The sequence below is a fragment of the Odocoileus virginianus genome, chromosome 5 (genome assembly GCF_023699985.2).
Source record: "Odocoileus virginianus isolate 20LAN1187 ecotype Illinois chromosome 5, Ovbor_1.2, whole genome shotgun sequence".
NCBI classification, from domain to species: domain Eukaryota; kingdom Metazoa; phylum Chordata; class Mammalia; order Artiodactyla; family Cervidae; genus Odocoileus; species Odocoileus virginianus.
In genome coordinates, this window is record NC_069678.1 from 15,647,257 (window position 1) to 15,661,093 (window position 13,837).

At 36.7% G+C, this 13,837-nt stretch overlaps 1 protein-coding gene across 1 annotated transcript; it reads right to left on the reverse strand.

The window, feature by feature from the left end:
• Positions 1 to 9,673: 9,673 nt before the first annotated feature.
• Positions 9,674 to 13,629, reverse strand: OR6P1 (olfactory receptor family 6 subfamily P member 1). Its single transcript, XM_020905811.2, has 2 exons — positions 12,711 to 13,629; positions 9,674 to 9,945 (listed from the first exon to the last, which is right to left on the reverse strand). Exons 1-2 carry the CDS (start codon positions 13,627 to 13,629, stop codon positions 9,674 to 9,676), a joined length of 1,191 nt encoding a protein of 396 aa, XP_020761470.2.
• Between the last annotated feature and the right edge of the window lie 208 nt (positions 13,630 to 13,837).

A 13,837-nucleotide genomic window follows, 5' to 3' on the forward strand; every position in this document is an offset into this window, starting at 1 on the left:
AACTGGCTGTGGACGAAGACAAAATCAGTTCCTTCCATGTCCCAAGCACCAACCTACCGTTTTGATTGTAGAGCCCACTGCCTGGAAACTCATCACAGTAGAAGCTCTCTGGCCTTTATATCTATACTTTCTTCCAAATTATAATTAGAGAATCAAAACTTTTCAGCCAAAATGTACTTTCAGGAGTTCATACTTTATTATTTTTCAAATTAATCTGAGAATGCATCCAAAGTCACACAGAGGTGGATTCTGAACCTCCTAACTCTCAGCTTTATCTTTTCGCAATACAGAGGATGGCCTTTATACCAACCTTTAAGAAACACATTTTCATCTACTGAATATGGAAAGAAGGTAGAGGGCTCATTTGCTTATTTTCCATATATAATTGTGTAAGTTGTTATCTGTAAAACAGATAGATGCCTCCTGTTTCTTGGCCTATTTAACTGTGCTGTAAAACTTGAGTGAAAGGATATTTGAGCAAATACACAGGATTCATAGCAAATTCAATGTGAATATGCACTGGCTCCTCAGAGAACAAAATTGAACTGATAGTTTAAAACTTAAGGTGGAGAAATGGAACATTCCTACACTACTGGTGGGAATATAAACTGATATAGCCATTATGGAGAACAGTAGGGAGATTCCTTTAAAAAAAAACTAGAAATAAACCTACCATATGATCCAGCAATCCCATTACTGTGCATATACCCTGAGAAAACCACAATTCTAAAAGACACATGTGTCTCAGTGTTCACTGAATCACTATTTACAGTAGCCAGGACATGAAAACAACCTAAATGTCCATCTACAGAGGAATGACTAAAGAAGATGTGGTACATGCATACAATGGAATATTACTTAACCATAAAAAGGAATTAATTTGAGTCAATGGTAGTGAGGTAGATGAATCTAGAGTCTGTTATACAGAGTGAAGTAAGTCAGAAAGAGAAAAACAAATGTCACATATTATTACATATATATGGAATCTAGAAAAAATGGTATTGATGAAGCTGTTTGTAAGGAAGGAATGGAGATACAGATGTAGAGAATAGATTTGAGGACCCAGTGGGGAAAGGAGAGGGTGGGAGGAATGAAAAAAGTAGCATTGATGTATATACACTATCATGAGTTAAATAGATATCTGGTGAGAGGTTGCCATATAACACAGGGATCCCAGTCTGGCACTCTGTGATGACTTAGAGGAGTGGGATGGGGCCAGGGGAGAGAGGTTCAGGAGAAAGGGGCTATATGTATAATTATGGTGATTCACAAAACAACACTGTAAAACAATTTTCCTCCAATTAAAAAACAAATTTTTAAAAGAGGTAAAACAGGTAATATTTCCCTTGATACAATTCATTATATAGGGTGATATCTTAGAAGTATGAAAACAGTACATTTAAATCCCACTTTTGTCCCCACTCTAGTTAGGAGAAGATATTACACAACTTTTAGAATATTATTTCTTTTATTTCTAAGGTGTGTGTAAATAAAATTACATTTTGTGAACATCTAATGAGTTCTAGAGTTTAAATTAAGTCCCTATAGATGTTTGTTGTTATCATTTTAGGGTTCACCACTAACCTCCCCAAAAGTCTGCCAAAAAACCAACAAAAATCTTAATGGTAGAGACCACTGTTAATAATAAAGATGGAGGAGACTGCAGGACTTTTTCAAAGACATTAAATAATGCATAACTTGTTTGAAAGTAATATCCAAATAATAAAGCAATGAGATGCCTTTTACCATTAGTGACCCTTCTACTTTCCTGGCCAGTCATTCAGCAAAACCTATGGCCTTCTAAACTGAGTTGAGAATCATTCAAAAAACTGCTACAGGCTGAATGCCTTACATTTTCCAATCTTTCTCTGGGTCTTATTGCTTGATTCTTCTTTTCTGTTCTTATCCAGAGCCAGTCACTCTTTTTCTCTATGTATCTCAACAATCTTGCTTTTGTTTACATAAAGATGAGGGACAATAGAGAAGGTTATTTATTTATTTTCCTGAGGAAACAATCCTGGAATAAAAGAGATAGAAAGGTACTCTCCACCCCATCCATTTCCCTTGTCCTACTTAGATCTCAGCTTTAGGATCCCGAAGAAAGGCAGAAGAGTCAACTTTTAATTATCCATGTTGGGAGAGGAAAATGGGCTTGTGCTACTGGTAAAAAAGCTGCCTGCCAATGAAGGAGATGTAAGAGACACATGTTTGATTCCTGGGTCAGGAAGATCCCCTGGAAGAGGGCATGGCAATCCACTCCAGTATTCTTGTCTAGAGAATCCCATGAACTGTAGGAGCCTGGTGGGCTACAGTCCATAGGGCCTCAAAGAGTTGGACACTACTGAAGTGACTTGGCATGCATGAAAAAAGGAAAATAGACACTGTTAACCAAAAAGGTGAGCAATTTATAAAAAAGCAAATTCAACAAACAATTTTATCTTCTGTTGGAATATGGACTCTTCACACACACACACACATGCACACACACACACTTAACACTAAACTTGGCCTTGCTCACTCATCTGGGATTCTCTAAGTTGTTGGACAGTGGAGCTTATAAATAAGGCAAGGTCTATGAATTCTCTCTCATTGAATAAGTTATTTTTTCTTCTGAGCATTAAACTGTACCTTTGAGACACTAACACACTGCCAGATGTGCCAAGAGCACAGCTTTAAGTTGTACCCCTGAAAACAGTTTTAAAGAAAACTTTTCTGAGAAATAAAACTTTAAAGTGTGAAGAATCAAATTGCCAGGATAAGAGCCAAGTGCCAGGTGAAGATTCCAGTATCTTGGAACTGAAACACATTAGGTAGCAGTAGATCTGTTCTTCAGAGCCCACCCTCAACTATCCATGTGGACTTAGCTCATAGAATTATAATATCTTAAAACCACAAACCAGTGGTTACCAGTGGTGGGGGAGGGGCAACATATGGGTAGAGGGAAACATAATCTATTGGGTGTAAGATAAGCTCAAGGATGTGTTATACCACTCAGGGAATATAGCTAACATTGTCTAATAACTGTAAATGGAAAGTAAACTTTAAAGTTGTACAAAAATAAATAATTAAATTAAAAAATAAAATAAAATAAAAATATACAATCAACGGAATTTTAGTTCAACTTCTTTTGTTGTTTATGTGGTGGAAGTGAATCCTAGAGTGCTTAAATGATTTTGTAAATGTCAAGCAACTATAAAGCGGCAAAGTAGCAATTTATTGATAACATTTCAGCCCTTGGCAAAATGGATATCTAACAAACTCTGTTCAGTTTAATTTCTTCTATTGACCAATAATCTAAGCATAAGTGAGGCACTTCATCTTACATATTAGTTTGTTTTGAACAGAATTATAAAAGTTAATGTAAATTTTACAATCATAATGTTTTTCAAAAGACTGTATTTCATAAGAACAGAGTTCCAGAAGCACAGGATCGTATTGCTGTAAGGAACCTGATAGATCAAATGATTTTGTTGTTGTTTAGTCACTAAATCATGTCTCTTTTGTGACTCCATGGACTGTAGCCCACCAGACTCTGTCCATGGGATTTCGCAGGCAAGAATACTGAAGTGGGTTGCCATTTCCTTCTCCAGGGGATCTTCCTGACCCAGGGATTAAGCCAGTGTCTTTTGCATTGAGAGGTGGATTCTTTACCACTGAGTTACCAGGGAAGCCCTAAATGATTTTAGGCCATGCTAATTTTGTAAGTATTCACCTAACTTCTGCCTGATCCTCTCAAGCAACAGAAAACAGTATCTAAAATACAGCCATACTTTTAAAAAAAGAAACCACTGGTTGGGAGATATAAGGCCTTTTCCAATAGAACATAGTTGTGCCACATTCATGGATTCTGCTTCTGTTTTCTGAAGCTTCAAAGAATAAGTCTCATTGCTTTCTCCAAGGATAGCTTTCATGCTCTGAAAACAGCTATTGGCTCTGTTAACCTCAACTCCTGCCCCAAACCCACTAGTCTATTACCCCTGCCTCATGTTCCCTTGTCTTTCTTTCTCTAGACTAAATCATTCAAAAAAAAATTTTTTTTGTCTCATCTAGTTGTTATTCCCCCTGAAGTTTGTGATCATCCTTCCTGAATAACTCCAGTTAAACTGGAACATTTAATGAGGAGCAATGTCAGAAAACTATGAACAATAGCATGATATTTAAGGCTTAACTTCATTCTGAAAACAGTCAATAGGAACAGCTTTATCTCACTGAGCCTTCCAGCAAAGAGGATCAGGAGGCTCTGATTTCCAAGGGAGGATGTAAATAGTCTTCCCAAAAGGTAATGGGTTATCAGTGCAGTGGTCATGCTGGGATGGGAAGGAAATTGCTCTGTTGTTTGGGGAGAAATAGATGCCTAAGACTCGAAGTGAGGGGCAAGGGAGAAAACTTGTACAGTCAAAGTACTCCCAGAAGTAGAGGCATTTGAAGTTGTCATGCCAGCTCTGTGGAGATGGATCTGACCAAACTGAGGATGCCCCAAATCTCCAGAGTAGGACACAGGTAGAGAGATGTGGCAGGATAATCATTTGTGTTCAACATAACAATTATTGCAGGGAGATGAGAAAAAGGTGTAGGTTGGGCAGAGGCCAACATACTAGTCTTGGACCCTCAATGACAAGACATTTTCTAAAAGAGAGAAACATAATTTTATTCCTTCAAATCAGTTTTAAAAGGATATAAGTCCATCTCCCTTTTCCCAGAATCTCTTAGGAACAAATATGCTTCAGGTCTATGTGCATTGCAATTCCCGTTTGTAGCAGGGCAAGATAATTATCTGTGACTCAGAGACCCTTCTGCACTTCTCAACCTCTACTATGAGTTGACTTTGAAGACTCTAATGGAAAAAAATCTATATGTCATATGCCTGACCCCATATACTCTTTATAAATTTTCAAAACCATGGCTTTTATTTTGAAATAATTTTTATTCCCATCTAGGGAGATTTAGAATAATGTTGGATTTCTGTAGGTCTCATTTGAACATGATAATCTTTGTAGTTGATCTCAAGATCCCAATTTGAGAATAAATGTGACCATATAATGAATTTTGTGAACAGTCAACACAATGGAAAAGGAAATTCACCTTCTTCCTGTTATGATACTATGAAGAGAAGTGAAATCCTCTTTATTTTCTCAGGAGTTAAGCTATCAAAACTGCAAGCACTGTCACACTCACCAGCCCCTGTCCTTATTTAACATAAAAACAAACATACATATTTACAAACCTCTATTCGAACCACTGCTCCTCACATACACATATTTATCTCTGTACTCTCGTACATGAGAGTTTTCTTTCTTTCTGTCTCAGATCAGAATATTCCTGGACCCTGAACTTTTCAAGGCATAGTTTGGGGCTGATGCATTAAACTGAAATATCTTCAGGAGGGCAATTTTTAGAAAATCAGGCATTTTGCATCTACAGTGTGTTCTTCAGTAGTAGACATGATCATCTATATTACACAATATCCCTGAATTCCTAACATTTTTCATACATCATGATACACATATGTGTTAAAGAAATCTTTGTTGATTTGAAATTCATATATGTACATAGTTTTTGCTCTAACAACACACTGTTGCTATACTACTAATTATAGACTCAAAGATGACAAACTGTTTTTAAAAAATCAATCAGCTGAAAGCTCCAAAGAATCAATGATTTAAATAAAAATGATTTTCATATGCACTCTGCTTCCCTTCATAATAATGAATAATTAAAAGCTGGCCAAATTTCCCTTTTGGAAATATCTGAGTCTTTCTTTTTTTTTCAACTCACTATTTTATCAATGATGGAACTTATGACTTTTCCAAGCCTCATTCAGGAATGATCACCTTGCACGGAGGAAAGAGAAATCACGTAGACCAGGAGGAGGAAGGTACTGTCCCTAAGCCTAGAGAGTTGCAGGCAAATCTGCTGTGTCTCTGCTCAGCATTAAGAAGGGACAGAATGGACCTATTTGTGCTTTTGCCTGTTTCTAAGCTACTGGAAAAACAACTCCTTTCCACACACAGAGGGCTTCCCAACAGGCACAGATGTCAGGAAAGTACTTGGCCTTTCTAGGGCTCAAGGGGATACTTGGGGAGTGTTAAGGGAAGAGTTGGCAAGTTAGGTGGAGTCTGGAGGAACAAGAGAGACCTTAGAGTGGCTTAAAGCACACTGCCCTTCTTTTTAACAGACTCTGGGGAAGAAAAATGTGAGGAAAAGTGTGTGTGTGTGTGTGTGTGTGTGTGTGTGTGTGTCCTCGTCTATTTATGGGGAATGGTCTCACAAATAATAAGATCCTTCCAGGGATGATAGTGCTTATAACCCAAATCATTCAACATAACATAAGAATGATATTCATCCATTCTTACTTAGAGACCCAAGTATATGAACAACACACACATACAAATTCCAAATACACTGAGATACTGTGTACACAAATATCGACTCCATACAATGACATGATTCTCATACATTAGTAACTTAGTAGATATAACAAAAAGTATTATATTCATATAATGTCTGTATTTTCTAAATGGAATAAAGATACCTGTATGCTTACTCTTACTATCTGTAAATAGTACACATTCAGAAGCCATAATGTAAGGGTATTCAGAGAAGACAGAAAGTAATAAGATTATATAGAAAGTACACTGGGATAGAAATTGGAAAATTACCTTTTTAGATGTATAGAGCTGAATATGCCATACATGGGTTACAATACCTGCACATCAGAGATGATCGGTTAGTCAGAGAACTGCAGACCCAAGAGCAGGGCAGAAAGTTAACAGTATCTGTGGGGATTTGATATACCTTACTATGAAGAATGTTGATTAGTGAAGGAGTCTATGATTTTCTGGAGTTGGGATAGATAAGGAGCAGTCAAGATAAAACAACCTTCCCAAATACATAATTAGGATATTTATCAAAGTGACAAAATCCCTTTAAGAAAGAGAAAAATCTTCAGATTACAATGACCCTTGCTGTTATTTGGTATTTATTTATTTAGTAAATATTTATTGAACATCTTCTAAGTTTCAAGAACTATTCTGGTTATGTGGATTAGTAGTCTTTCAAATAGTTTACTGCAATAGTTTTACCCAGCTCTTGGCATTTAATGATCTTAGAATTATTGTGATCATTATATGAATTAATATATGTAAGGAGTTTGAAACAGCACCTGCCATGTAATAAGTAACATAAATTCATGATCTTCCTTGTTAGTATTTGTATCATTCTTAGCAAATTGATAGTAATCATATTGTTAGATAATATAAGTTTCAATATCCTTTGTAATATGCTTACATGGCAACATAAGAAATTTGGGCATTTTTGGAATTTCCTAAATATTTGAATGAAATAATGGAATAAATAAGTAACTCATGAATTAACTGGCTTCTTCAGGGATTGTCTCACCTTTCTAGTCTTCATTTTAAGCTAGTGGTAGAACTCACTGTATGTTACTTCTTAAATAAAACTTCTATTCATTTAATTGACAAAACTTAACAACTTAGCAGCAGCAGCAGCAGTGTAAGACAGGCTGAGTTTCTTAAAAATAAATTAAAAATCTATTTAAAAAATCACTGGATTTTTAAGAGTTCTCAAAGGTAGACACATTGTCCAGTTCCTAATACATGTCTGGTGCTGAGTAAGCACCTAAAACTCTGTTGAGTTAGGGATGAGTGATTTGTCCATTTTATTTATATGCCATAGTAAATGTATAACATTAATACAGAGGAAAATAACAAAGTGGCAAAGGACCTGATTGACTATGTACTATTATGGCAAGATATATTGATAAAAGTACAATTACTATCTCAGAATTAAAAAAACAAAACAAACAAACAAAAAAAAAAACTTTGTAGCTACTATTGTGAATTTAGAACTGATTAAAAAAGAAAAATATGTCTTTTTTTGTTGTTGTTATAATTGTTTATAGTCATTCTTTTGTGCTTGAGCTTCCCAGGTGGCACAGTGGTAAAGAATCCGCCTGCCAAAGCAGGAGAGGCAAGAGATGTGGGTTCGATCCCTGTGTCTGGAAGATACCCTGGAGGAGGAAATGGCAACTCACTCCAGTATTCTTGCCTGGGAAATTCCATGGACAGAGGAGTCTGGCAATTGTAGTCCATGGGGTCCCAAACACTATTCCTTGGTGCAAAAAAAAAAAAAAAAAAAAAAATTGTAGTTAGAGCTCTGAATACTCAAAGTAAAAATGGAATTTTAAGTTTTCTCTTTATTGTCTCCTGTTCTAGAAAAGAAAAAAAAATAGTGATATTGAAAAAAAATTTGGTAGAAATTACACCTTGAATTGAATGAGAAAAAGTAGAGCTTATATACTATAATGTGTCTGACTCTAGAGAAATATTCAAAACAAACATGCATTCAGCTTTAGTAAGAAAAAATAGAGTAATTTTTAAATGAATAAGTTAAAGTTTACTGGGGGAATATTTTTCCTCATATTTTATAATAGTTTCTGAAAATTACACATTTTCTATTTCCTCTTTTAAGTTAAAAATTTTTGAGGCAGATAATCAGATTTTGTGCTTTCTATGCAGCATTTTATGAAAAATAAATAATCACACAATTTATGCTTTTTAAATATAGGAACAGTTTTAGTCAAATGTGATGAACAGTTCTTCCATTTTAAAGGAGATTGACGATTTTATTTAAAAAAAATATCATAATTAACTTGACTGCTACTTCTTTGTTCCTTTTCTATTACCCCTCTCTGGTAAAAAGTTGGCTATACTGAGAACACATTTATAACCTAAACAAAACAAAATAAAGTGTGCTGTGCTCATTCGCTTCAATCATATCTGACTCTTTGCGACCCCATGGACTGTAGCCAACCAGGAAAATCCATGGGATTTTCCAGGCAAGAATACTGGAGTGGGTTGCCATTTCCTTCTCCAGGGCCTAACTGCCAGAAGAGGTGATAAATCTAATACCTGGCAAAGAGAAACAGATTCATTATTTGAGTTCAACATGTTTTCAGTTAAAAAAAAAAAATGTTGAAAAATAAAGTATCTACACTAATTATTGCACTGTAGAAATCTCACTCTCGAGGAAAAAATAAATTAGGAGGGTCATCTTCGCTTCAAGAAAGAATGTGACATGACAAGAGTCATACAGAGAGGATATTATCAGTTGACATTCTCTCTCTCTTCCTCTTTTAACATGTAGACAAATATGTATGAGTATCTAGACAAAAATCAAAGACCAAAATAATTGAGGAGAAAAATGTTCTATGTTTAATATTCTAACAAAGAGTTATCATATATTCTGATCATTTGAAAAGGAGTGTGAACTTCACTGACTCAACCTAATGACAGCTTGGCATAATTTTAAATTAGATAATTGGAAATGCTAAACTTATTACCATCTACACATAATTACACAAGGATGTTTGTACTTTTACTTTCCATTTATGTCATAGAGAACCCAGTCAATCTGCCCATCTCCATTTGAACAAGTGAATGTGATGCATGGTTAGTATTTAGAACCGGCACATCTGTTAGAAAACATATAATCAAATTGTTAATGAAAATAAACATGAGGGCTCAGCATTCATTTTTTCCAATTTTTATTTTTGAGAAACAATTGACATATGTCAGGGGCTTAACATTAACTGAGTGCTCACTGTGAGCTATTCATAAGCCAGAACTTCTTAGGCTTTACCAAACAATCAAACTCACACACTACAAAAGGTCACACTTGGAAACAATTTTACTTGGAGAATTGTAGGATAAAAACACAGCATGGCAGCATGACATATTGAGGGATTTCTCTTATGTGGAAGGAGTGCTGAAAGCAGATGAGGGGCTAATCTGGATGCAAAGTCATAGCACAGGTGTGAGGACATGTGATTCACACAAAGCGGTGCTTGAGCCATCTTGACTTTACTCCTCAAGGTGCATAAGAGCCAATATCTCTTACAACAGTTTCCTGGGCAACCAGAGTTTCCTGCAAAAGACATGCCAAGTTATAAAAATTGTTGCAGTTCAGTCACTCAGTTGTGTCTGACTCTTTGTAACCCTATGGAGTGCAGCACACCAGGCTTCCCTGTACTTCATCATCTCCCAGAACTTGCTCAAACTCATGTTCATTGAGTCAGTGATGCTATCCAATCATCTCATCCTCTGTCATCCCTTTCTCCTCCTGTCTTCAATCTTTCTCAGCATCATGAAGCTCTGACCACTGAATATTTATAATACTCCCAGTCTAGAAGACTTTTTCTAATCAAGAGATATTTGGCTCATGAGCAATGTTTCTTAGCAGTATTTAGCAAGCTTCCAACAGACTAGAACTATAAAGTAAACCCAAAGTGAATCATTTCACAACATATATAGTCAATATAGTGTTAGTTGCTCAGTCGTACCCAAGTCTTTGTCCATGGAGTTTTCCAGGCAAAAATATTGGAGTGAGTAGCCATTCCCTTCTCCAGTGGATTTTACTGACCCAGGGATTGAACTTGGGTCTCCTGCATTGCAGGCAGATTGTTTACTATCTGAGCCACCAGGGAAACACTTCACAATATGTATATGCATAACAAATCATCACACGGAACACTTTAAATATCTTATATATATATTTTTCAATTCTATTATTAATAAAGCTTGGGAAGAAAGAAGATAATCCAAGGTAAAATTTATCTACAAAGAGAAAAGATTTTGTAATCCTACTGTCACATACAATTAATTTAATATTCACAACATGCATATGAGGTAGATGCATAACTCACATTATGAGGGACATGTTAAGGGTAAAACCAGAATGATTCCAAATTTCTTGGCTCTAGGGGTGGAATCCTTAACCATAAAATTATGCTTTCCATAAATGTATGAAACAAACAAAAGGATAATGTAATGAATGTAAGGTAAATTAAGCCAATCTCAAGAATGTTTTTTAATTCTCATGTATTTTTAAAAAATTTTTATTTGGTCCAGCTTATCTATTGTTTTATTACTTGTTCTTTTGGTGTCATATGTAAGAATCCATTGTCTATGCCCAAAGTCAAAGATTTGCTTCCATGTGTGTTTTTGGTTTTTTGTTTTTTTACTATGCCATATTTCCCAACAAGGGATCTAACCCACAACTCCTGCACTGGCAGCCCAGTGTCTTAAATACTGGACTACAGGGGAAGTCCCTCAAGGATGTTTCTTTAAAAGGCTATTCAGAAACTTAATGAAAGCAAATCTGCTTATACTTTTAAATGTCAGATTTATTATTTTGGGGTTATGTTATTTTAGATGTTAGAAAACCTAAAATGATTATTGATCAAGCAGTTTTTTTTTTTTAATGGACAATTATCTTATTTTCCAAAGTCCAGTTCAGAATAAGCAAGTGTCCACTGAGAGATAATTTCTGTTTATGAGTGTTTGATCAATAGCATTTTTTGTTCTTTTACATATCCCACTCAAAGAAACATTGATTTCAGTTCTACTGTGTAGAAATTAGCCTGGAACTGGAATTACTTTCTAAGTAAATCAAGCTAGTTTCCAAAAGTAAAGAGAATTTAGAAGAATGTTTATCATTCTGGTTTTGAACCAGAAGCATACCACTCACTGCAGAGATGTCTCTTGTTCCCCAATCTTGCCTCTTTATTAAGACATTTTCTGCTCCTGTAGTCATTTGCCCCAGTGGCAAAATGTAAAATATCTGGCAGCTGGTATAATTCAGGCAGCAGCTAGTTGAAACAGAAATTGGCCATGGTGCTGGGGAAGATTCAGAGGCCAAGGTACATAAAAGTCCCCTAATGCGTTTGATCTACTACCTAACCAGCACTCATTAGGTCAACAAGCTGTGCATCACTCTTCAATTAACATGAAGGAGATACAGATGACTATTTATCCATATTAATTGTTGCACACATGGCTGAATACCAGTGCTGCATTTTCTTCCTCCTTTGACTTGCAGTGAGTATAAGACTTGTAGAGATAAGGACTATGCATTAGGTGACATTAGTTTCAGTTTGGGAGGTTTAATTGTACTTTTGCGATTCTCACAGAATTAGGATCTGAGAATTTGAATCCTTGAAAGTGCTACAACAATTTCTACATCATTTTATCTTGACATACGCATCAGCAAGTCCCTTTTATTACCTATTTTCTCACTCACGAAATAATAGCCTTGGTCTAGAGTAAAGAGTCTCAAACTGGCTGTGAAATAAGATTTCTTAAAATGTTGAAAATTATGCATGTCAGGGTTGCAAACAAGGCATGTGTACTAAGTAATTTCAGTTGTGTCCAGCTTTTTGAGACCCCATGGACTGTAGCACACCAGGCTCATCTGGCCACTGGATTTTCAAGGCAAGAACACTGGAGTGGGTTGCCATGCTCCCCTCCAGAGCATCTTACCTAACTAGGGATCAAACCCATGTCTCTTATGTCTCCTGCACTTGAAGGTGGGTTCTTTACCATAGACAAACAGTGCATACTCTATCAGATTCTCCATAGATTTTTCTGGGAATACACATTTTAACAACCTCCCAGAGATTCTTATATAACCACTTCAATATTAGTTTGGAAACTCTTGTATAAGATCAATGATTCACGATTTTTTGTTTGTATCAAAAAGTTTCCTAACACTATTTAAAGAAGCAGTGTGCTAACTGCTAGTTTGGTCCTGTTAAGCCTATTTTATGATTCTTTGATATGTCACTATTAGGATACTGCTCCTTTTTTGTCAGGTACACCAATCTGGGATATCCCTGGAACAGGGGCACCTACCCAGCACTGTCTTTCTGAGGGCATCCTTTACTTCCTTGTTCCTCAGGCAGTAAATGGCTGGGTTGAGACATGGTACAATGACAGCATAGAGCACAGAGATGACTTTGCTTTGGTTGAAGGTGTACATGGCCCGGGGCCGTGCATAGGTAAAGAGAGTGGAGGAGTAGTAGATAACAACCACTGCCAGGTGAGAGGCACATGTGGAAAAGGCTTTGTGACGTCCCTGGGCAGTAGGAATCCTCAGGATAGTGGCGATTATGGCAGCATATGATGAAACCACGGCCAATAGAGGGAGCAGAATCATCACCAGGGCCAAGAGGAAGTCTACTAGTTCTGCTTGTTCCTTGTTAGAGCAGGTGAGGTTAAGTAGTGGAGAGATGTCACAGAAAAAATGGTTGATGATATTGGATCCACAGTACGACAATCTGGAAATGAAAAGAAGCTTCATCATGGAGCTGAAGAAGCCACTACCCCAAGAGAAAGCAGCAAGGCGAGTGGCCATACTGAAGGGCATGAGACTAGGATAACGGAGAGGTTCACAGATGGCCAGGTAGCGGTCATAGGCCATGACTGCCAACAGGACACATTCGGTGCAGGCTAAGGCAATGAAGAAATAGAGTTGGGTCATACAACCTACATAGGAGACTCTATGCTCCTGGGTAAGAAATGCCCCCAAGAGTCGGGGAACAGTGACATTGATATACCATAGCTCCAGAAAGGAGAGATGGCCAAGGAAAAAGTACATTGGGCGATGAAGGCTTGGAGTGAGCCAAATGGTGGAAACAATGAGTGCATTCTCCAACAATGTCAATAAAAAAATTGCAAGGAAGAGTGCAAAGAGGAGCAGCTGAAGGGGTGGGGAGGTAGGGAAGCCCACCAAAACAAACTCTACTATGTAGTCTCCACTCAAGTTTCTCATGATCTCTGTGCACTTGATTGCCTGAAAAAGTAACAGGAAGAGCAAGATGTTGAAAGACAAATAGACCAAACTGCTGACATCCCCAGATTACAACCTTCTGAATATACTCAACAGTATATTATCAATTATTGCTACATCATTTTGTTCCATCCCTTTCCTGTATCACCTCCAACCTCCAGGGAAAAAGCTCTTAGACTTGAGGATTGTA